Below are 24,901 nucleotides of genomic sequence, written 5' to 3' on the forward strand. Positions count from 1 at the left end.
CTCACAGCTTGGTGGTGGATAGATTACATAAGGCTACTATGTGAGTCAAGAGCAAAATAATACATTAGATTTAGGCTACATTATTGCATTCTAAGTGTTTCTGATCAGTGATTATTAGACAAGTCATAGGCTTGGGAGTAGGACAGGCTACTACGCGACTGAAGAGAAAAATCCACTTGATAAACTACATAACATAACAAAATCTGCTTATCAGCTAATATATGAGCTACCTGAAATAAAGATGGCCATGAGCACTCAACTTAACTTAACTACTATTTTCCCAGCCTAATTGTGGCCAAATATCCAAATGTGATTCAGTGAAAACAAAAATCTGACATTGATTGATTTGTCAAGATGAGTCCCCACACTTGTCTGTTGAGTGGATCTGACTGGATGACTCTCCTCCTCTATAGAGTGACCTGTGGTCGCTGGGAATCACAGCTCTGGAGATGGCTGAAGGAGCACCACGTAAGTGTCACCTTCTCTCTCCCCTCCTGTCCATACACATTGCAGTCTCGTCAAGGAGTCTTCGCACATCTTAGAATTTGGAGGCCATGACTAATATGCTCTACTGTAATTTATAACGTTTCTTTTAAAGGAATACTTCAGGATTTTGGCAATGAAGTCAAATATCAACTTCCCTAGAGTCAGATGAACTCATGGATACAATTTGTATGTCTGCGTGCAGTTTGAAGGAAGTTGCCACCTAGCGTTTGCGCAATTGCTAATTAGCGTTAGCGCAATTTTGGATGTTTATGGTTAGCATTGGCTCGAGAAACTACCTCTAACTTCCTTCATACTGCATGCGGAAACATACAAATGGTATCCTTGAGTTCATCTGACTCTGGGGAAGTAGATAAAGGGCTTCATTGCCAAAATCCTGAAGTATCCCTTTAAGCATATCCTATGTTATTATGCTGTATTTTTACTCTTGCAAAGTTCTAGTTTTGAGTTTTGTTGGATTAACTCACTGTATGTTTTCATTCTCTCTCTGTGAGTGACTTCACAGAGTTGTCAGATATTGCAGCCCATATTACCAGTCAAGGACAGAATCCAAGTGTCATTGAAAGTGATTGGGCTCACAATGATGTGTCGGAGGTCAGACAGTTCTCTCGCATTTTGAAATTGAAAATCCTTGAGTCAAAAAACAGAGAAACAAATGAAATAAACTCATGACTGTTTGGTGTCTGTTAAGCCTAGTGTTGCACCATGACCGAGAGGGAGTTCACAATCACTGAATGAAAAACAAACAGTGTTGTAGTAGGACTGTGTAGTAAACACACACAACAAGCAGGCCAAGGGCAACAGGACAGGACTTTAGCCTAACATTGACAACATTGTGGAACACTTCTTCCATCGCCTGCCATGTGATTAGGCCACAATGGAGCCTCTCATAACCTCGATCCCCTGTCTGTCTGTGTGAGTTCTAAATGGCACCCTATTGCCTACATTAGTGCACTACTTTTGACCAAGGCCTCGAGGGTGCCATTGGGGACGCAACCATAGTTTCTCTGTCTGTGTCTGTCTCTGTTCCCAGCCCTGTGTGACATGCATCCCATGAGAGCCCTGTTCCTCATTCCTCGCAACCCGCCCCCCAAGCTCAAATCAAAGAAATGGTAAGAAAGACAGCTCAGCCTCTCTCGCTTAGCGACACCACGCCCCGCAGAGCCTCAGCAACACAGCAGGAATGTTTTCCCCAGAGTGGCCAAAACTCATACAGCCTTGCTTCGCCTTCCTTTTCCCTTACACACAGCCTTTTCTCTTTCTTAGCTAGCTCCGATAACATTACTGCCAACAGAACTTCCACAATACAATGTCCCTTATTCACCCCTTATCTTACTGTTTTTTTGTGTACTGTAGCATTAGTTCAGGCTGAGCACATATTGTTTATTGTCATGTTCTTGGGTGTAATTTTAGCATCACAGTGTGAGATGACAATCCACACAGTAACAGGTTGACTGCATGCAATGCTCTAAAATAAGGCCTTTTAAATCCAATGGGAAGGGAAAGTGGATAAGCTTTTGTCTTCCTGTTCACATGTCTTCAGCAGCCTTTCTTTTTTACCTTTCGTAATGCATGAAGCCTTGTGTTTGAACCCATGGAGTTCGATAATTCAATATTAATTCATACCAGCAGCTGCATGGCAGACATTGAGAATTAATTGAGGCTGTGTCTGAAATGGCACCCTATTCCCTATAGCCCATGAGGATCTGCCCAAAAGTAGTGCACTACATAGGGGTTAGGGTGCCATCTCGGACACAGCCTGAGCCTGTAAGTTGTGACCCTCTGTCCTCTCCAGGTCCAAAAAGTTCCTGACCTTTGTGGAGAGCTGTCTGGCAAAAAACTACCTCCACCGTCCCGCCACAGAAACCCTCCTGAGACACTCATTCATCAAAGACCTGCCCAACGAACGGCAGGTCCGCATCATGCTCAAAGACCACCTGGACAGAACCAGGAAGAAGAGAGACAAAGGTGAGGCCATGTTGTCATAATGGAATATCAGAGATTACCTAGTTTCACTCAACAACTGAGTCTGGCAGTCAAGGCTATAATTAATATCATGATTTAGTGCTGTATGATACCTTGCGCTGCCAATGACCATGGGGCAACTTTTTGGCCTTGTTATTCTTGGTCACACTGGCAGCGACAGTGAAAGTGGCAGTAAAAAGGTGTTTTGATTCTCAATCTTGTCTCCCAGTTCTCTGGTTACCCTTGTGTTTAATGTCTCTAGGCCTAGGGAGAGGCTACTGTATGACTGTCATTAATGAAAGGTTCTAATGAAGGGTTCCATTATCCACTGGTAATGTGGTGGGATTTGGGTTTAGAGGCAGCAGCAGGACTGCTCCTTGTCAGCCCTCTCACAGTGAGACTGCACACTCGTGTCATGTGAGAGGAATGCGCCTCGGAGGAAGCCGTGTTTAATCATCTCCTAGACTGCACCACACCCCCAGCGTCTTCCCTCGCTCCATCTTCCTCCCCACGCCACATAATGACATCGTCTCCCTGCCTGCCTGCGCCCTCCGAGCCTCCAGGCTTCGCCCCGATACCAAAACAGCAGTTTCCTCGACCCTGTGCCGTTGGTTTGTTGGTTGGTGTTCTGCTTAACTGGTCAGACGGACAGAGAGATGACCCTTTAGAGAGAAGCCAAGCCTATAGTGAGACCATGTGAGACGCTGATAGCGGCAGCTCCTAACGCAGCAGATACACTCAGTCATTACCCTGTTTTCATAACCTACTAGAGTTTGACTTGGAATTAGAAACGTTCTCAGAGGCCAGCATCTCTCTCTCTCTCTCTCTCTCTGTGTAATTCACAATCTCTCATGAGGCCTCAGAAGGAAGAATGAGCCTTACTTAATATGTAGAAGTATTTAGTCAATTATGACAAGCGTTTTGGAATGCAATCCTATTGAAGAAAAGGAAGTGAGAGAGACAGTTCATGACAAGTTTTAGTTCCATGTGGGTTAACTGCAGGAGACACCTGGAGGGGAGACATTAGGTTGGTTTACTGATGCTTGAAACCCTCCCTGCTCAGATCATGAGAGAGGAGGAACTGACTAGCTAACTGTGGGAACAGTACAGCATGTGTGAAAGTGTTGTACAGTTTTAGAACCCTTTCCTCAGTATGTACAGTCATGTGCATGTTGGTATCATTGGGATTACATGCATCCCTCATGTCTGTAATAGTCACATGTTGTCCACAGAGGGCCCGGAGTATGAGTACAGCGGCAGTGAGGACGAGGAGGAGGAGATGAATGACGAAGAAGGTGAACCCAGGTATGATGACACAGCGTTTACACTGTCTACAACGAAGGTCAGACTCTAGGTCTGACGTCACGTCTACATCCATCCAACAGCCAGCTGACCCTGTCTGTGACTAGTCCTCACTTTACTGGTTATGTAATAGCTAATGCAGGCCTTTACCCTGAGAACTGTCATAGAGGATATTCATCTGAGAGTGCACAGTGTGTGAATGCATGGGCGTGTCCATGAAGACATTAGCGTGTCACCAGATGCTCGCTAATGCTTGTGCTCCCTTAGCTGGACACAGAGCGTCATATGGCGGTGACTATAAAAAATATATTTGTGTGTGTGTGCATGTGTGCATGTGCATGCAAGTGTTCCTTCCTGTGTGTAACTCTACTCCTAGCCATATAACCATGTGCCTCCTCACTCCTGCCCGTCACTCACTATGTGCCTTGCTACCATAATCTGTCCTGTATCCATAGCTCCATAGTGAACCTGCCGGGGGAGTCCACTCTAAGGAGAGAGTTCCTGCGTTTGCAGCAGGAGAACAAGAGCCGGTCAGAAGCCCAGCGACAGCAGCAGGTCCTCCAGCAGCAGCTCCAGGACCAGGAGAGGTACAAACAGCAGCTGCTGGCCGAGAGGCAGAAGAGGATCCAACAGCAGAAAGAGCAGCGCAGGAGGCTGGAGGATGTGAGAGACACTCTTTAGTTGAAACACTCCGCTCCTCTCTGCAGCCCTCTCGAGCAGAGCAGCAGAGCCAAACACCTGCTGCCCAGCCAGCAAATGAGCTTGGCTGGCTAGAGACTGACGGGCTCTCTCTTTTTCTCTCTCCCTCCTGTTGTTTGTTTGGCTCAAATGAGAAGGACTCTTTTGTGTTGAACAAACCAAAGAATTGTGTTATAGAACAATATAGAGTATTATACTGGGGTTTCCAAATACGGAGGGATTGCTTTCGGGAGTGATGCTTTTGTGTGGTTTGCTTTGCACAAAAGATGACTGACGTGATACTGTATGTCGTATTAGGTCTGCATACAGAGCTATGGTGTGTTCTGTAGCGTTTTTGTTGATGTACAGTACAGATGGATGGAGAATGATGTCATGTGCCGTGTTGGACTGTGATGTCGCATTGAGAATTGTCAGAGAAAATATATTCTGTTAAATGAGGTAATACTATGTTTAATGACGTTGTGGTGTTGTGTTACAGCAACAAAGGAGGCAGCTGCAGGATTCTGGGTTCCAATGGCCAGAGCTACAGGAAATGCTATGGAGGGAGGAGACTGAAGCTAATGACAGAGGTCTATTCAATGAGAGGAGCAAGAGAAGGGACAAGAAACAGGTAGCTGGCAAATTTGACCCCCCCCCCCCCCATAAAAAAAATAATACAATTTTAAAAAAAGTAGTAGACCACCTGCCCAACCCACTCAATTCTCATCCGCTCGTATTGCTCCATGTGATAGGCAGAAACCAAACAAGTATGTGCTGATTTGATGGTCTTTTGTGCCCGATCCCTAAGGAGGATTATAAATATTTATTTTCTTGTGTAATAACACTGTACTTTACAAGCTGCTACAAGCTGTAAGTTCCTGAAGTTCAAATAGCATTGTCATGGGCCAATATGATCTAGATGCTAGTCTCGGTAGACATTTTTGGTCCATACATAATGTGTGTCGGAAGTCTGTTAACCTGCTTTGTGCATCATAACACATAACACTGTAGTTTTCACTGGGACGGGACCCACTTTGTTTTGTCAGTAACCTGGTCTGAAAAAATGCATTGTGACAAGGTCAATGCATATTTAATCCAGGTGCAGGTTAACATTTTATACGTGTTCCTCCACAAAAACTGCTTTATATGCATTTGATATGAAGGGTGTTGACGCAGCACTTTCACTTGTGTCAGGTTTCAGTCCATTGGTGATTAAATCCACCAAGGTAGCGTTTAACGCCACTGATGAAGTTAGAAACACTATGGAAGATCAGAAAGAAATTGCCCGCGGGACCATCCTGAAAGAAAAGAATTAAACATCTCTTACTTTTTTCTGCTGTATTGACATTTCCTGTGATTAGAAGTTGGAGCTGGGCTGAGCGCCATGGCGAGAAGTCAGTGACAATTACAGCATCCTATAGCCGAGGTAAAGGGCTGTCGTGTCGTTCTGAGGACTTTAATTAGACGCTTTAATTCGAACACTCGGTTGATTAATCTCCCACAGTTCAGTGGCCCTGGATGAGCCACACCTGCCTACCTGACTGCAGTACGGTACAGTAGATGCCATGTCCGTCTGTGCGGGTCTATTACAGTCATGTTCAGTGGGATCATTAAGGTGTGCGGTGGTTTTGAGTCTGTTCAATGTGCCGTTAGCTGAGCAATAGCCCACAAATCATTCTCTGGGATGTATACAGTATGGGTGCGTTCCAAATGGCCCCCTATTCCCATCCGCATCGACGTGGCCGCAGTGGACAGGGTCAAGAGCTTTAAGTTCCTCGGTGTCCACATCATGGTCCTCTCGCACCAGCACAGTCATGAAGAAAGCAACACAGAGCCTCTTCTCCCTCGGGAGGCATGACCCCTCAGATCCTTAGGAACTTTTACAGCTGCTCCATCGACAGCAACCTGACTGGTTGTATCATTGTCTGGTATGGAAATTGCACCGCCCGCGACCTACAAAGAGTGGTGCGGACGGCCCAGTGCATCGCTGGGGGTGAACGTCCTAGCCGTCCAGGACGTACATGCCAGGCGGTGTCTGAGAAAGGCCCGAAAAATTCCCAAAGTCTCCAGTCGCCCGAGATAAGGAATGTTCTCCGTGCTACTGTCTTGCAGGCGGTACTGGTGCATCAATGCTCAGTCCAACAGACTCCTAAACAGCATCTATCCCCTGGCCATAAGACTGTTCAATTGCTAACAACTACTGCTCCCCCTCACACCTATGCTGCTGTTATTTGATTGTTGATTGCCATTACCATCTATCTATTTATCCTGCTACTGGTCACTATTACTCCTGTTTACATGTACTGTATATATTACCACTAGAATATTACCATAAGTAATAATACCATTCACTTTTCAGCCCTGTTTACGTGTATGTATGCCAAGCACGCCTACACTGTCACTCTTGCACACACACTCACTCACTCTCACACACTAACACCCACACAGTTACACTTACATACACACACTCACCACTATGTACACACCCACCCACCACTTATGTTTCTGCAATACTGTTTACTATTATGATTAATACTGCTACCAGTCACTTTTCATGTACATACTGTATCTACCTTAAAAACTCCAGTATCCCTGCTCATTGTAAATGTGGTATTGGCACTGATCCTGTATATAGCTTCCTCTCCTATTTCTTGTGTTTTTTTTATTATACAGTTATTATACAGACCCCTTGACTTTTTCCACATTTCTTTACTTCACAGCCTAATTCTAAAATGGATTAAATACAATTTTATCCTCATCATTCTTCACACAATACTCCATAATGACAAAACATAAACAGGTTTTTTGAAATTTTTGCAAATGTATTTAAAATAAAAAACAGAAATAATTTATTGAGAGGCTATTTTCGCCCCAGTCCTAAGATTTGTTTTTCGAAGATCGTCCAAGTGTTTCTCGCACAGAGATTTCGAGATCCTCTGTCCATCTTTCATCACTCAAACTCTCCTGTCGGATTTATCTATAGTTATGCACATGCGCAAACAGGATTTATTTACAATTATAAACTGGGTGGTTTGAACCTTGAATGCTGATTGGTTGAAAGCCATGGTATAGCAGACCATGTAACATGGGTATTACGTTGGTAATAGCAATAAGGCACCTCAGGGGTTTGTGGTATATGGCCAATATAAAACGGCTAAGGGCTGTGTCTTAAGAACAGCTTAATCATAGCAGTCAAAACAAGTTAAATAGAAATCTATTGATGGAAAATTATCAGGTGTGTTTAATAAGGGAAAAATATATTTTCTTTTGCAACTTATTCTTAAGCTCGCAATAATTATTATTTTGATGGAAAAACTAATTTTGCTTCTTAGTTTACGTCATTACAAATTACGTTGATATTCCTTCTTAATTCGCTTGATAACGTTATAGAAAAAGGGTTTATTGGATAAATGTGGCAACTCCGCTCTTGCTGCGGAAAAAAATGTAGTCGCTAGTATTCAGGCCTAGGGGACGGGTTTTGAGACATCATTGGTATCGAAATTTAAGCGAGACCTGGCAACCCTGTGTGCATGACAATAAAACTTGAACAATGAACAATATAAACACATGACCATTTAACAAACACATGCATGGAGCATGTCAAGATACACACACATAGGCTGAATCCTAAATGGCACCCTATTCCCTATATAGTGTACTACTTTTGACCACCTCTGATCAGAAGTAGTACAATATATAGGGAACAGGGTGCCATTTGGGATTGTATGTATCTTGCCATGCTCCATGCATGTGTTTCTCTTGGTGAGAGTGATGTAGAAGGCAGCTCTAATGAGTTTAGACAGAATCCTAGAGAGTGGCCCGGCTACCAATTAATTACAGATGGTCAGTAGGGCTGATTGCCTGGCTGTGCTGCTCTCTCTCCTCCTGTCTGCCTGTCTCAGCTGTAGCTTACATGGATTTCCGCCGTCTCATCCTCAAGCATCCTCAAGCGCATCTGGAGATGCAACGTGTACCATTTAACATCTATTGACTAGAACATGTTTTTAACCCATTCTGTGTTAACCCAGGGGGGAAGAACTTGCTGCACGGGTTTGATTCAGCCATTCACTCTTTCAGGGTCATTTAGAGTTATGGGACTAATTTTCATGGTTAAATATTTAAAATAGGGGGGTTAAGAGCCTTATGCAAGCTAGCTAGACACTGAATATTTTAGGTTTTTCACCGGGATTCAGTCATTGGATTTCCTAAGTCAGAAACCTTGACGTTATCAAAAAAATAAATCTCTCTCTCTCTCTCTCTCTCTCGTTGAATTGTAGCTAGAGGATTGTGGCACACAGAGGAGTGATGTCGGAGGAAGACCTGCAGGTCCTTTAAATGAACAGGTAATAACTGCCTTCTGTTTTTTTGTCACTCAACCTGCATAGAACGAAATGCATCAAACCGTGCCATGAAATCACTCCAATCTTTATGAAAGACATGGGTGGTTATTGAATTCAAATGTTTTGGTATGAATGTTGTGTCTTGGTCTATGGGAAATATTATGACTGGTTCTGCATGAAACAGCACAGAATGTGAGAACACCGGTGTGTCAAGAGCAAGTTTGTTGCTGTCAATGAAGGAGTAGAGAAAATAGAATGGTGGAAAATTCCATGTTTAGACTACCATGGCAGATTTCAAGGTCAAGACCTTGTTGCTTTCTCAGTGTATACTACGGCTCCTGTACCACAGGTCCTGTTAAATTATGCTATCCCAGACTTAGCATGGGTAGCTAAAGGCCACATTCTCTTATGGTCTGTTTCCCTAACTTCTAATGATGATAGATGCTAGGCTAACTGGAAACACAGTCAATCCTGCGTACTCAAAGGCAACATAAAGACTATGTACTGTAATGTACTGTAGAAGAAAACACTTAAGAACTCTGAACGGCTCTGTTTGACTTTTAATCCGCAAGGAGCCTTGTACTAAAAGGCGTCATTTGCTTTTAAAAGGCATCGACTTAAAGTTGCATCTGAAGTAATTCACAGGAGGAATCCTATTTAGGCGCGACGGATTGTAACTGCAACCCCCTACCGCGATGTAAAGAAAAGTATGTTTGAAAAGGAATGCTTACACAACAAGAAAATGAAAAAAAATTGCCCATGCTACCGATAACTATATTGGTCCGGTAATACAGGACTAGTAAAGGCCCAGTGCACCACTTTGTGGGATTTTTAATATATATTTATTTTTTTATTCCAATTTTTCAGGGGGTGCTGCAGCACCCCTACTTCTCGCGGCTACGGTAGGGAGAATAAAACAATGCATTCTCAAACACAGCCTATGTGTTCATCACTTGCGTATGGAATCCTGTCTCCTCGTTTCCTTGAGAAGGCCACTGCTGTGCCGAACAGCCAGAATTCTATTAGATTATTTATGTATCTCGATTCACAATATCCTTATTGTGAACATTAGTCTTGATCCCCGTGATATAATTCCATGGCTTGTGTTTAGTCTTTAAATAGCATGCAGTGCTTGGAGAAAAAGGCTCTCCTTGCGTTTGTCAACGCTGGTAAAAGAGAGAGTAAATGCCAAGTAACATGAAGGGGCTTTTTGTTTCTCATTTAATCTGATTTAGCAAATAGCATGAAATTATGGTGAACTCATCATGAATCATAGATGACAAACATCCAAGCATATATGGGATTACAGGTGTGGAATTGATTTAGCTCAACTTCTCTTTCTCTCTATGTAGTCTTCATGTCAGTGTGACCTTGTAATCACTTCATTGAGTCTGAAGTGAAAAAGCATGACATACAGTTAACAGTGGGAGAAATGTCCTTGGTGGTTTACTATAATAAGAAATTCAGTTGATACTGTATTTATGTGCTTCTTGCGGGTGTGTGTGTTTGGGGCGAGGGCTCTATGTGAGTGTATGTGTGTGTGCTTTTCATGTGTGCTGATCATAAAGTCTGGGAGTGCCCCTCCTGAAACAATACCTCCTCCAGTTCTGATGTCTGGAGAGAGTTTAGCCTCGTTCCAGTTTCAGTTTCAATGAGAGGCTCCTACTGGGCCTGGATCTGCTAGCTACAGTAGAGGCTCTATTGAAAGCAGCTGTTTCCAGGCTGCAGCATTGGCCACAAGGCCTTGTCATCTATCTGTCTTGGGGCAGTACTGCAGGCACGGGATGAGGCTGCTGAATGCCAGTGTCCTGTGTTTGTCTCTGTCGTTGTGTAGAGGAGGACCGAGCCTCCACCTCTACTGCCTCATCCTCAGCAGCAGCAGCAGGGTAAAAAGTTCCACCGCACGCTGCCCAAAGACCAAACACAGCTGCTTTCGCTTCAGCACGACCACAGGCACAAACAGAGGGAGCCCCAGAAGGCTGCTAGTGCCACGCCTAACTGCCCTGCAAATAGCCAGTGCAAAGCGGTAAAGTCCCCCTTGTCCCACTCCCCCCGTCTCCCCGATCACCCCCTCACTATCTGCTGCCTCCCTCTCTCTCTCTCTCTCTCTCTCTCTCACCGCCTTGTCTGTATCACTATTTGTCTAGTGTTGTGTTTGTTTGCGTTTGTGCATTAGTGTGCCAGATATCTATTAGTCGCTCAAAAATAGATTGGAAGTATGTTTTGGATTATTAGTTATAATTCATAATCCAGTATGCAATAATATAGTCTTGACTACAGTGTCCAGGGGTCTGGTTCTGACTGTTCTTGTCCATGTTGCTCAGATGGAGATGGATAGGGGGAAGACATCTGACAGCTATCAGGTCAACCTGAACAGAGTGTTGGCTGGGCTGCCCCTTCCCGTACACCCCCTTCCTCTCCCCATAAACATCCATACCAGACTGAGCTCCGGGAGCAGCTCCAGCCCCTGTACCCCTGCCATGCAGAGGGCCGCCATACAACAGGTACAGTAGCCCACTCCCCATCCCCTGCCCAAATAACCGTACCCTTCCTAACACCACCAATCAATTCAATCAGTCAATATCTTTATTTGCCCCAGTTTGGAAAATCATTACGCAGCTAGGCATTCACAATATGCAATATGGGGTACTTACCTCATACATTATAAGTACTGACGACATCAACACCATCACCACGTGACAATGACACATAGTTAAAACAGCTGCCTGTTTCAAAGTAAAGAGTTAACCTAGCAAACAATTCAGATAATAGGTATTGCATCTCTATATTAGTAACTGCAAACGTTAGATTAAAAATCTCTGTAAATGTCACTCTTTCTATTTATTTAGAAGTTATGACACGTATTTTGCAAGACCCCATTGACTAATCAAACGGTTGTCAAGGCTTCAACATATATTTTGATCATTTCAACATTTTGAAAACCCACGTTTTGTACTCTCACAGTTTTTGTCAGCTCTTCTGTTGGGAAGGTATTAGTCAAGGATCTATACATATCCTATGCCATCTTGTGCTTTGTGGTTGATAACTTAGTTGTCCTTCCTCTTACTTTATCCAGAACCCGAAAACGATTACTTCCTTTTTTCCATCTTCTTTGTCCTACAGTACTCAGAGTCCCTGTCTCAAATAGTACCCTATTCCCCTTATATTGCATCCATAGGGCACTGGTCAAAAGTAAAGCACTATAGAGAATAGGGTGCCACTTGGAACGCGACCAATGTGTCACTAAATAAAGTAATCTAACCCAGAGCCGTATGAATATATAAAAATATAGCTGGCCTGATCTAAACTAAGTGTCCATTTCAGAATGCCAATCTTCACTCCAGTCGAGACGCCCCTCACAGCAGCTCTATGTCTGACATGGCCTCCACTCCCATGTCTCCTATGTTTGACGATGTCTTCTGGGACTTCCAAAGCTCCATGGAGTGCCCACCAAAGGTCTGTCCATCTATCAGTGTGGTGACATGTGTGTATATGTTGTGGTGTGTACACACACATGTTGTATGCAGAGGTCCAGTCAAAAGCGTTTTCTTTATTTTTTCTATTTTCTACATTGTAGAATAATAGTGAAGACCTCAAAATATGAAATAACACATATGGATTCCAAAAAACATAGTAACCAAAAAAGTGTTAAACAAATCAAAATATATTTTAGATTTTAGATTCTTCAAAGTAGCCACCCTTTGCCTTGATGACAGCTTTTCACACTCTTGGCATTCTCTCAACCAGCTTCACCTGGAATGCTTTTCCAACAGTCTTGAAGGAGTTCCCACATATGCTGAGCAAATGTTGGCTGCTCTTCCTTCATTCTGCGGGCCAACTCATCCCAAACCATCTCAATTGGGTTGAGGTCGGGTGATTGTGGAGGCCAGGTCATCTGATGCAGCACTCCGTCATTCTCTTTCATGGTCAAATAGCCCTTACACAGTCTGGAGGTGTGTTGGGTTATTTTCCTGTTGAAAAACAAATGATAGTCCCACAAAGAGCAAACGAGATGGGATGGTGTATTGCTGCAGAATGCTGTGGTAGTCATGCTGGTTAAGTGTGCCTTAAAATCTAAATAAATCACAGACAGTGTCAACAGCAAAGAACCCCCACACCATCACACCTCCATGCTTCATGGTGGGAACCACACATGCGGAGATCATCCGATCACCTGCTCTGCGTCTCACAAAGACATGGTGGTCCTTTAATAGTGGTTTCTTTGTAGGAATTAGACCATGAAGGCCTGATTCACGCAGGCTCCTCTGAACAGTTGATATTGAGATGTGTCTGTTACTTCAACTCTGTGCTGCATTTATTTGGGCTGCAATTTCTAAGGATGGTAATTCTAATGAACTTGTCCTCTGCAGCAGAGGTAACTCTTCCTTTCCTGTGGCGGTCCTCTTGAGAGCCAGTTTCATTATAGCGCTTGATGGTTTTTGCAACTGAAATTTACTGAAATGTTCCATATTGACTGACCTTCATGTCTTAAAGTAATGATGGACTGTCGTTTCTCTTTGCTTATTTGAGCTGTTCTTGCCATAATATGGATTTGGTATTTTACCAAACAGTGCTATCTTCTGTATACCGCCCCTACCTTGTCACAACGCAACTGATTGGCTCAAACGCATTAAGAAGGAAAGAAATTCCACAAATTAACTTTTAACAAGGCACACCTGTTAATTGAAATGCTGTCACATCGTTCGTAATAATGATGGTCGGACCAAGGCGCAGCAGCGTACGTAGAGTTCCACATAATTTTTATGAATAAAGTGAGACTTACAAATACAAAACAAATAAAGAATAAATGAACCGTGACGACAATGCAGTGCTAACAGGCAACTAAACATAAACAATATCCCATAACCCACAGGTGGGAAAAATTCTACTTAAGTATGATCCCCAATTAGAGACAACGATAACCAGCTGCCTCTAATTGGGAATCTTACAAATCACCAACATAGAAAATCAAATCTCGAACCCCACATAGAAAATATAAACTAGAACAAGAAAAACCTAGTCACGCCCTGACCTACTCTACCATAGAAAATACAGGTTTTCTATGGTCAGGACGTGACAAATGCATTCCAGGTGACTACCTCATGAAGCTGGTTGAGAGAATGCCAAGTGTGTGCAAAGCCGTCATCTAGGCAAAGGGTGGCTACTTTGAAGAATCTTAAATATTAAATATATTTTGATTAGTTTAACACTTTTTGGTTACTACATGATTCCATATGTGTTATTTCATAGTTTTGATATCTTCACTATTATCTTCACTATTATTCTGAAATGTAGAAAATAATACAAATAAAGAAAAACTCTTGAATGAGTATGTGTGTCCCAACTTTTGACTGGTACTGTATGTGTGGTGAATGTTTCTATATGTGTCTGTCTGTGTGTGTGTGTGCCTGGTGAGACTATAACCCCATGTGCGTGTGATATTATCTCTTAGGTGGTTCTGCTGTTGTTGTTTTTGTGATTATGTTGATCATGCAAGCTTAGAGGAAGTGGAATGTTCAGCCCGAGTTTGGCAGTGCCCTCAGGCTTCCTATGGCACCCCTGACTTACAGCAAACACATTTGATGATGTGATGCACGTTCTGTGTTTCCAATAACAAACTCTCACAACATTTCTCTAGTTCAGGTATGGGTAACTTTGATGGGGTTGGGGACCACAACAAATCTGAACTCATCATGAGGGACCACAGTGGCTCGCGGGTCTGCGTATCCACCTCCATACCCTCACGTGCAGTCAGAGCCGGCTTTAGCATTTTGGGGGCCCCAAGCGAAATTTTGTTGAAACAAACAAAAAAAAGTGCAACCCCCCTATTGACAGCGGAGAGAAAACATTGACATTTTACACATTGATGTTTTAAAGTGAATTTCCTACAGAAGGTACTGTAGGTCCGCCCATCCTTGCTCTGGGTCCTCTAATCAACATAGATTTGTATCCTTAGCATATGGAGTTGTGCTTTATTTGTGCTTTAATTGCTTACAAGTTCTCTTGTTGCATTCATATCACAGGAAAATAAAAGAAACACTTATGAAACCCAGAGCTGCAAGTAAACCCTGTTGAAGGAGTGTCAGTAGTCAGATGCGTATTTTCAGAATGACTTCCTCTTTCAGGGGGTGCAGTCTTCCTTTCCTCTTATGTGATGATGTGACACATGAGAGCAAGGTGAAAAGGTTGACAGCTGCAGGGGACCACGTTGAGAAATTTAAGCATTAGTCACATGAACACAAGGCCTGTGTGCCTGCTTGACATATGTTTCTTCTCGTGAGTTTGACTGAAGTTGTAATTCTTAGAATGTAGCAGCTATATTGTAATTAAATATCAACTTACTATAGAAGGTGATACAGTCCAGGTTGCCTCATTTGGATCAGTTCCACATACTATATTGTTTCTGCAGTCCTTACATAGTATGCAGTGGTTTGTAATGTCCTAATATGCAGCATGCTTTGTTGAAGGCAGTCAGGCATATACTGTGTCCTCACATGTCAAAATTATATTTTGAAGGTTCCGGAGCGTACAACATCGAAATTCTATTGTAAAGAGCTGATGAGTCATCACCGGACTTCATCAAGGTACGTTTTTCACCACCATCACACATCATTCTAACCTAGTGGTTAGAGCGTTGGACTAGGAACCGGAAGGTTGCAAGTTCAACTCCCCGAGCTGACAAGGTACAAATCTGTCGTTCTGCCCCTGAACAGGCAGTTAACCCACTGTTCCTAGGCCGTCATTGAAAATAAGAATTTGTTCTTAAATGACTTGCCTAGTTAAATAAAGATTAAAATAATATATATATTAAATTCTCAGGGAGGGATCCTATCCTACATCCACAGGGTGGATGATCCATAGATCAGCTTTGACAGGCCCCATGTGCTTAGGGGATCACTTCCACTGGCACTCTATGGACATTTAATATCTCTGTTACATCATTTGAAGTACACTTGTGTGTGACTGATCCTTGTCACCCCTCTCCTGGTTGCTCTTTTTTTGTGGCAACAGGTCACAAATCTTGCTGCTGTGATGGCACACTGTTATATTTCCCCTGATAGATATTATTTAAAATTATTTGTGGGTCTGTGTAATCTGAGGGAAATGTGTCTCTAATATGGTCATACATTTGGCAGGAGGTTAGGAAGTGCAGCTCAGTTTCCACCTAATTTTGTGTGCACATAGCCTGTCTTCTCTTGAAAGCCAGGTCTGCCTACATAGTCAAAGCTTTCAGGTATTCTGCTACTGTGTACTCTCTGTTTAGGGCCAAATAGAATTCTAGTTTGCTCAGTTTTTTTGTTTATTCTTTCCAATGTGTTGGTTGTGTTTTATTGTGCTGCTGTCCTGGGGCTCTGTGGGGTCTGTTTGTGAACAGAGCCCCAGACCAGCTTGTTTAGGGGACTCTTCTCCAGATTAATCTCTCTATAGGTGTTGGCTTTGTTATGGAATGTTTGGGAATCGCTTCCTTTTAGGTGGTTGTAGAATTTAACGTCTCTCTTCTGGATTTTGATAATTAGCGGGTATCGGCCTAATTATGCTTTGCATGCATTATTTGGTGTTTTGCATTGTACACTGAGGATATTTTTGCAGAATTCTGCATGCAGAGTCTCAATTTGGTGTTTGCCCCATTTTTATGAATGATTTGTTGGTGAGCGGACCCCAGACCTCACAACCATAAAGGGCAATGATTCAAGTATTTTTAGCCAGATCCTAATTGGTATGTTGAATTTTATGTTCCTTTTGATGGCGTAGAAGGCCCTTATTGCCTTGTCTCTCAGATCGTTCACAGCTTTGTAGAAGTTACCTGTGGCACTGATTCCTATCCCTCTCCCTCTCTGCTGTCCAGTGGGGGCCCTCAGTCTCCTGTGGAGAAGGGTGGGAAATCCATGTCATCTCACGGAAGCTCCAGCAACAGCTCCCAGTCAGGTCTGTGTCCTTGTGTCCTCCACAATTACTCACTTGCTTCACCTCTCCCTCTCTCTCTCTCTCTCTCTCTCTCTCTCTCTCTCTCTCTCTCTCTCTCTAAACCACTCACCACTCAGAGATGGGTCCCTTTCAACACATCGATTCATAGTAGATCCATCAGCTGCATAGTGTTACTACATGGTGAACTACAGCCTGTGAGAAAGCATTGGGTGTTTGCAAATCAGACTATAACCACAATACACCGGAAATTTCTCACTGGAACCTAAACATCCTGTCAGAGTTGTTCCCCCCATGAGTTGAAAGTGTTTGAAAGTGAAACTCTGAACCATGCACCGTGCCACCGCTTCACTGTTTGGCTTTGAAACAGAAAAATAGTTGAACGTTTTACCTAGTTTCTTGTCTTTAGGAAAGACCTAAAAGGTGTCTAACACTTTCTGTGTAGTGGTAGCATTGGCCTGTGCTCTGTCTGTTGAGTAGTGCAGTGTGTTTGGGGGTGTGTGGGAGTGTATGAGGGCGTGTGGGTGAGTAACAGGGCCTGTGGTAGAATGGGTGTGGGGAAAACCAGTACAATTAATGGTTAGACAGACTCTCAAAATAAATGCCTTTTGGATGGCGAAAGAAAGAAAGAAAGAAAGAAAGAAAGAAAGAAAGAAAGAAAGAAAGAAAGAAAGAAAGACTGGGTAATATGTTCAAATATTTTTTACCTGTAATCGTCAGTTTTAAGAAAGCAGTTCAGGAGCCTCCCGCACAATATAGTAAATAAATGTCTTTGTTTAAATGTAAAAGGATTTCATATACTGTACATGAAGAGGGAGCAATAGCTCAAATAGAGTAGTAATAATGATACATTTTGATAGTGCTTTTCCAAGTCCTTTACGAGGGCTTTACATTTTAGCATTCAGGAAGTAAGCCAGAAGAAAAACAAGGAATCCCATACAATGTATCCTCATGCCTTAGTCCTTAATTAGACTTGTTCATCATACTAGCAGAGCATACATAGTTTGAGGAAAGATCACATAATGAGCCACCAAAGCTGTCTAGAGTATCTGTATGGCTCTGGTAATATTTATAGAGAGTGGACAACATAATGAAACGTGAGATAGAGATTTTCCTTTGACTCTTTCAGGTTACTTCAAGCTGGAGAGCCCTATGCTGCAGAGCCGTCTTCAACAGTACAAGAAGTCTCAGGAGACTTCTCAAGCAGCCCTGCTGCAGCAACGGGTATGTACAGTATCTATTGCGGTTGGGGTATGTTACGATAGCATCGTCTATCGACGATGATTGACAGCCATCATCGATGGTTTAGCCTATTTGAACTTGACTGGCGCCGCGCAGTAAAGAACGGGGTCGGACAGCGCACAGCAGGACTGCACACAAGTGACATTCTGAGTAATTTGCCTATTCCTATTTGCTCTAGCAATACATTTATTATATACAGAACACAAGAGAGTAAAGTAGGCTATACAGAGTGGAGAGAGAACTCCACCCATATTGTTTCTCTCTCGCTCTCATTTCGGATGCATGGACCTTATAGCCTAAACATATTTTCTTTATAACGGACACTATCTTATGTCGAGCTGTAGAATTTTTGGGCTATACTCTCTTCTCTCGCCATACAATATTAAAACTACTTTGGGCAAGACTAGCCTACACTTTCATTGTTTTATGCATGCATGGCTTTCTCCTGATCAAACAATGAATGAATCTAATGGACTTCCATTTCATAAATGTATTTGAATAGCCTAAAAACTTAAGGTAGCCAGGGGACTAATAATGAGAGAGAACAATCTGTATCAATAGTCCATAGAAAAATCAAGTTTAAGCTTATTAAGAAATAAATTATCTGTGCGGGCCGGAAAAATTTGATTATTATTTTTTGTACTTTTTTTCAGGTGGTGCAGCAGCACCCTACATGGCTATGCATACAAGGTTGAAAACAAAACTGTCAATAAACTATCCTCCTACTTGGCCTATCATAAGTTAAAGTTATGAACAGTAGCCTATTTCCAAATATTTGAATAGCCTAAGAAAGAGTTGTCCTAAAGTTGCCACTTTCAAAAAGAACAGGAATAAAAGTCTGAATCTATAGGCTTAGGCATATGCTATTCTCAATCACAGCTTTATGAGAGACAGAACAAACCATAGGCCTTTTAAGAAAGGAGGATGATGCAAATAAAGCAATTATTAACCCGTTCTGAAGACGGCCTCTATCCAGCCCATGATTTATAACCTAACTCACTACGGTATAGACTGTCACTCCATCGTGTGCGCCCCACACAGACACACACCCACCCCCACACACACCTACCTGGCCATGCTGAAGCTCCATCAGAAATCGAAAAAAGATATATTTGCCTCCACTTAGCCTCTGACCAGGCTTTCATTCAACAAGATTATCTTTCATGAAGTTGTAGCATTGAAGTTTGTTTTAATGAACTTTTTCAATAAAATGTTTTTGGGGTTGGCCAATAGGGGCCGATACCCTCATACATCACAAGGTTTTACTAGTACATCATCAAGATAGGACAAAGCTTGACATCGCCCAACCCTAGCATATGTATATATAATAAAAATGTAATTTAGTAGACACATTTTTTCCAAAGTGAGAGTCATGCGTGCATACATATTCGCAGACCAACTAAGCCACAGAGGACGGCATCTGTTGCTATCCCAGCATCTAGAACACTGTTTCACACCACATATTTTACATCCGTTACTTTACTCGTTCTCCCACATTAGATTTATAATGTCGTTTTCAGCCATGATTATGTTGTTCTTTTCTTTATTGGCTCCAGTTACCCCGTGGTTGTGGAAAAGATCTGCATTTTGTAACACATGGAAACTCGGTCACCAAGTTTCAAGGCAGTCGCGTTGGTCTCGCCTCGGTATTCGTCAGATGTTCGGTTACTGTTGTTTGTGACCGTCTGTTAAAAACAATCAAAGGTAAGAGACTGATGAATCCGATTACCTCTGGATTTGAATTAGGAGAATCTATCTGACCGTCTAACATCTGCGTTTGCTCTTATCAAAACAAAGAATGCTGGAACTCCTCCTCGTCGACTCATCTATATAAATAGCCTCATCTAACTAGTGTATCATTCCTGCTTATCCGTTCTAGACCAAATAATGCATCTTATGACTAGGCCTATTGATTTGATGTCAGAGGTATGCCATTCCGAGAAGTAATGCCAGTTAAGATTCCGGTCATTCCGACGGGACCAGAGGACAAGGCAGCAGATGGGGACCCCGTTCTGTCCCGTCTCTGATTCCCTCCAGAGGACACACAGTGTCCTTGTGTTTTATTCAATAGCATTCAGCCATTTGTCATCTTCTTGTGACAATTATTCCTATATTCAATTAGCATTAGCAGTCCTGTATTATTATCATAAACGTGTCTGTCTCATGAATCCTGATGTCTGGTGTTCTATCTCTTATGTTATTCCCTGTGTTTCTGTCTCAGGGTTCTGGCCACTTATCTGGGGTCAAGTCCAATCTCAGTCCGTTTGTCAAGGCAACAGAGTACTCTTCTTCCAGTGATGAAGTCGGGAGTAGTGACGATGAGGAGACAACCAGGTGGGTTCACATAGGGCTGTGGCGGTCATGACATTTTGTCAGCCGGTAACTGTCATGCACATAAGTGCCGGTTTTACGGTAATTGACAGTTAATTAACATCTCCAGGCTTCCATGCATGGCCTACAAGCCACTGATGAGGACATTTGGAACATCTGCATTTTAAAAAGTAAAAAAAAATCCATTTAATATAGCCTACACCATCACAATATTTATTTTAGGCCGGTCTAAAGAAACATTATGATATGAAGAAATTGTAGCCTATTTCAGAAGAACAGAATAGCTTCTGAGTTGTCCTCATGTTAGGCCCTGATCTGGCTGTGCCATACACTAGTTCATTTGGAGACAAGATTTTCTTATACTTCCAGTGGCATTATTTAATGTTATTTAATAGAAGGAAGAATACAATTGAACATAGCTGAATAAAATAGAAAGGATCATTTTCCTAAACGATTTCCGTGAGAGTGCGCAGACATGCGGCTATTCTGTGTTGAGCAGTTAACAAAGTGATCAATTGAAATGCTTAATTTAGAGTTATTTATACAACTTTAGTTGTGATACAAACCTTAGGCTATAACTTTTGATTTCTAATACATTCTAAGGTTGCATGATGCGACTAATGATGATTTGAAAAGGGTTGCATGAAAGGCATGCGCTTTGCTCTGTTTTTTTGGGAGGCTGCACACACTTCATCTGTCTCTCATTCACAATTCGACAAGCACTTGATAATATTCTCCCCCATCGGACTATTCTCGATTTAATATATCACTTATACTAAATAAAATATGTGTCAAATTAGTTTGGATTCTGAACGGGCTGTTATCGGAACAGGGGCAGGGGAAAAAACATGTCACCGTATGCACTTAAATAGCGAATGGAGGACGCTTTTCCCCCAGTACATGCCAGCCAGGTAAGCTACTCCGGTTGTAAAGCGAAGCAATGTGCTTAATATTAGGAAAGTTGAGAAATAAAAATAGTAGGCCTAGCCTATAGAAAGCTGATGGGATCCTCCTCTTTTTAATAAAGGCCATCAAAACTCAGTTCTCATGCAAAGCCTATAGAAATGTTGCACAACATGGGCTTATAGGAACACTTATTTCATTCCATGCATCAACCAGCTATGAGGAGCTGGCTCTCGCTGCGCAACAGGTCCCATTCCGCTCAAACTCTAAATGCCCGGGCCCTGATGAAGTGTTTGAATTTTGATTGCATTGATGTCAGTTTAATTAGAGGGACAATAGAGGCAATAGGAAGTTTGGTAGGCTACTATTGACCATCAGTGGCATCAGAGCGCAGTTTTGGAGAAGCCTAGTTACCGTGACTCGACAATCACATGGAATTTGACTGCGGTTATGACTCATGACTGCCGGTGTGGCGGTAATACGGTCACCGCAACAGCCCTAGGTTCACCTTGATTGATTGATCGATTTATTTATTTATAGTTATACAGCCAAAAACAAGCAGTATTCAGTATAACCTCACCAGCGCTCACTGACTAACATACTACTAGGGCAGCAGGCAGCCTAGCGGTTAAGAGCGTTGGTAGGGTAAGCGCAAGGTCGCTTATTCAAATCCCTGAGCCGACTAGGTGAAAAATCTGTCGATGTGCCCTTGAGCAAGGCACTTAACCCTAATTGCTCCTGTAAATCGCGCTGGATAAGACTGTCTGCTGAATGAATAAAATGTACTACGGTTGGGTCAAATGTTTTGTTAAACGTTGCGTGAGCCTCCTCTCTCTGACTGCTGTTGTATGTGTTTCTCCAGGTCTCCATTGAGTAATGGGAAGGGCAAGTTCTTCCGAGGAGCCCCCGATGGGATTGTCCTGCAGCCCCATCATAATCTCAACCAGACCACGGTATACATACACACCCTTCTGTCTACACACACCCCCACATCCATACAGTACTACCTCTAGGACATGTTGTGTAAAAGTACACTCACTTATTAGCTTTGAGAACTTCTCTCACTTGTAACGGATATTTATTCTGCACTTGATGAAAACTCATAGCACATTGAGTTTCAAACTCTTAACATTGAACGGGATGATGTTCCATGCTTTCAATCGATATTTTAGTCAGATAACAGATGGTGGTGTCCATTGTCTTCAGGTTCATAGCACAGTCAGCTTCATTAAATCGGTCTAATAGGTTGCTTAACATGGCTTCCCTGAACTGCTGATTTGGAAATTGGGTCATAGTCAGAGTTCAGGCTTGTTGTAACAGTGCAGATGCAGTGTGAAATCTCGTTACTTACTCACACAGGCAGCAGCATGCATTGACCCAAATGGTACCCTACTCCCTGGCTTATAAAGTTCACTATTTTTGACCAGAGCCATATAGACCCTGGTCAAAACTAGTGTACGATATAGGGAATAGGGAGCCACTTGAGCTCAGCCGTGTCCCCGGTCCTGCGTGAGTCATTTGCATGACAAACACTAGAGGGCACTTTGTGCATACTAACTAAAACATGGAGTGTAGCAGAGGAGAGCCCATTGATGCCGTTCTCCCACAGGCCCCTCAGAGCCTCCTCCACCTCCAGTGATGAATGCAATGCCACTTGGCATGATGTAAGCAGGGCCTGATATCCTTGTTTAACTCACCCACTTAAAAAAAACAGTCATTGGAGACTTAGTGTCATGAAAACCTAAACAATGCCTTCCTGCCATAAGACAGCATTAGCATTGGCGTGTGTGTAGATGCCGCTGCCTGTTCCTCCACACAGTGTTGTTGTGACACAGGGAATACAGAGTGACAGACGGGCAGTATTAACGAGGGATTATGCCGCTGTTCTGCTGTGTGTCTCTTCTCTAAGCAGAGCAGCGTGGCATCAGGCCTTAAGAGTGGCCAGCCACTACACAGGCCCATGGCTGTAGGATCAGAATGCAATGAGAATTACCTTCTCCCTGATCTTCTGCAGAAGAGCCCGGCCCATGAGCCCCTGGGGCAGCACGTACTGCATGACGTCATCTTCCCCCAGTCTCCGAGCGGACGAGGACCGCACTTTGATGTGAGTTCTCTAGAGGTCATAAAATGTTTAAAGGCCCAGCGCAGTCACAATTCTGTTTTTCCTGTGTTTTGTACAACAGCTGAAGAAACTAACACTGTAAAAGTGTGAAAAAAATGTATCAGTGTTATTTCCTAATAGTTGCTGCTTGAAAATACAATCTACATAGGACGTTCTAATCAGCCTATTTTCATGGCCTGTTTGCATGTGCGGGATTTTGGTTTACCTGGTAGCATCACCAGACGGCACATTGGTTAATAGACCAATAACAAAGAGAGTTCCAAACCTCTCTGCCGATAACAGCTAGTTTTATATTTCCATCTCCCCACTGAAGACCACCCAGACAGTGCTAGCATAATTCTTGGTTGAGAATTTTGTTCTTGCTAAAAACCTATTTTTGCCCATTTTAATGGAAAACTATTACAGTAATATGCATAATTGTTACCCAGAAATGATTTGATATTGATATATGTGCCTTTAAGAATATGGGCCTTTAAGAGTAATACTTTATAGTGTATTGGTTGGATCACTGAATTTGTATTTGATGTGAGTTTATCTTTCTCCACTAGGGGGAGATGAAGTAGCAGTTTTAGACTTGCACTCCACCTTCCATCTCAAGATTGATATCAAGCCTACTGGAAGTCTTTGATTTATTGTTGTTGATGTTGTTTCATTTATATGAATTATGATTTTGGATGCCTTTGCAGAAGCCTGTAAACAGTCCTCCAGGGAAAAGCATCTCGTCCTCCTCCTCCTCCTCCTTCACTCCCTTCATTGACCCCAGGCTGCTGCAGATCTCTCCCCCTCAGAGCCCAGTGGGCTACAGTCCCAGTGAGTGCCAACATATACACACTCATACACACACACACACACACACACACACACACACACACACACACACACTATGCTACAAAGGAAATGCCCCATAGACATTCGAGCACTGCAGTAAATCACTGCATGCTAGGGTGGTCTCTAAACAGCTTGCTTTGGTCTATAAAAAGGACTATCTTATCATAAATCTCATTCAATGTATGTTTATATGTTAGTGTATTGTAAAATAAGAGGGGACAGAGGGGAGGGATTCTCTCACATATGTTTTTTATCCTGTACATGTTTACAGTAATTAGCATAAGATCAGATGCCTGACATCAAAATTACGTCCCATAGTTGTGAATACGAGTATTGGTTGTGCTTTTCCCCTCCAGCGAGTGGCAAGCCGCTCGCTAATCAGGAGCCAATCAGGAGAGAGGGGCACAGGAAGGGCTCCGTGGTTAACGTGAACCCCACCAACATCAGACCCCAGAGCGACACCCCCGAGATCCGCAAGTACAAGAAGAAGTTCAACACCGAGATCCTCTGTGCTGGACTGTGGGGTACACAACAGTTAAACACTCGACCCCTAGCCCTTAACCCCTAGAAAGGCACCTTTATAATAACATTGAGATTAACACCCAATCTGATCCTAACCCCCATCCCCTAGACACTTACTGTGTTGATCTGAAAGGATTGGATATGTATTACTGTGATATGGTAGTATCTCTACCTTACAATACTGTCTAGAGCAGTAGTTCCCAGCCTTTTTTGAACCGTGGCACACCCCACACCAAAAATG

General features: G+C 42.8%; 1 protein-coding gene across 10 annotated transcripts in view; it reads left to right on the plus strand.

Annotated features, from left to right (window-relative positions):
* Positions 1 to 24,901, plus strand: part of LOC139366123 (mitogen-activated protein kinase kinase kinase kinase 4-like) — a 56,579-nt gene that overhangs the window by 18,797 nt on the left and 12,881 nt on the right. The window contains exons 8-25 of one of the 10 annotated variants that reach the window (XM_071103241.1): positions 414 to 468; positions 1,538 to 1,616; positions 2,300 to 2,472; positions 3,702 to 3,774; positions 4,227 to 4,434; positions 4,949 to 5,080; positions 8,727 to 8,792; positions 10,624 to 10,815; positions 11,114 to 11,293; positions 12,114 to 12,245; positions 15,306 to 15,373; positions 16,636 to 16,715; positions 17,842 to 17,936; positions 20,176 to 20,288; positions 22,051 to 22,141; positions 23,101 to 23,292; positions 23,997 to 24,120; positions 24,495 to 24,662. In XM_071103241.1, coding sequence (XP_070959342.1) covers positions 414 to 468; positions 1,538 to 1,616; positions 2,300 to 2,472; positions 3,702 to 3,774; positions 4,227 to 4,434; positions 4,949 to 5,080; positions 8,727 to 8,792; positions 10,624 to 10,815; positions 11,114 to 11,293; positions 12,114 to 12,245; positions 15,306 to 15,373; positions 16,636 to 16,715; positions 17,842 to 17,936; positions 20,176 to 20,288; positions 22,051 to 22,141; positions 23,101 to 23,292; positions 23,997 to 24,120; positions 24,495 to 24,662 — 2,221 coding nt within the window. Of the gene's footprint in view, positions 1 to 413; positions 469 to 1,537; positions 1,617 to 2,299; positions 2,473 to 3,701; positions 3,775 to 4,226; positions 4,435 to 4,948; positions 5,081 to 8,726; positions 8,793 to 10,623; positions 10,816 to 11,113; positions 11,294 to 12,113; positions 12,246 to 15,305; positions 15,374 to 16,635; positions 16,716 to 17,841; positions 17,937 to 20,175; positions 20,289 to 22,050; positions 22,142 to 23,097; positions 23,293 to 23,996; positions 24,121 to 24,494; positions 24,663 to 24,901 lie in introns of those variants that run through there. The other 9 variants (XM_071103239.1, XM_071103242.1, XM_071103245.1 and 6 more) reach the window with 9 other exon arrangements.

This window comes from Oncorhynchus clarkii, chromosome 14, assembly GCF_045791955.1.
Source record: "Oncorhynchus clarkii lewisi isolate Uvic-CL-2024 chromosome 14, UVic_Ocla_1.0, whole genome shotgun sequence".
In the NCBI taxonomy this organism is placed as follows: Eukaryota; Metazoa; Chordata; class Actinopteri; order Salmoniformes; family Salmonidae; genus Oncorhynchus; species Oncorhynchus clarkii.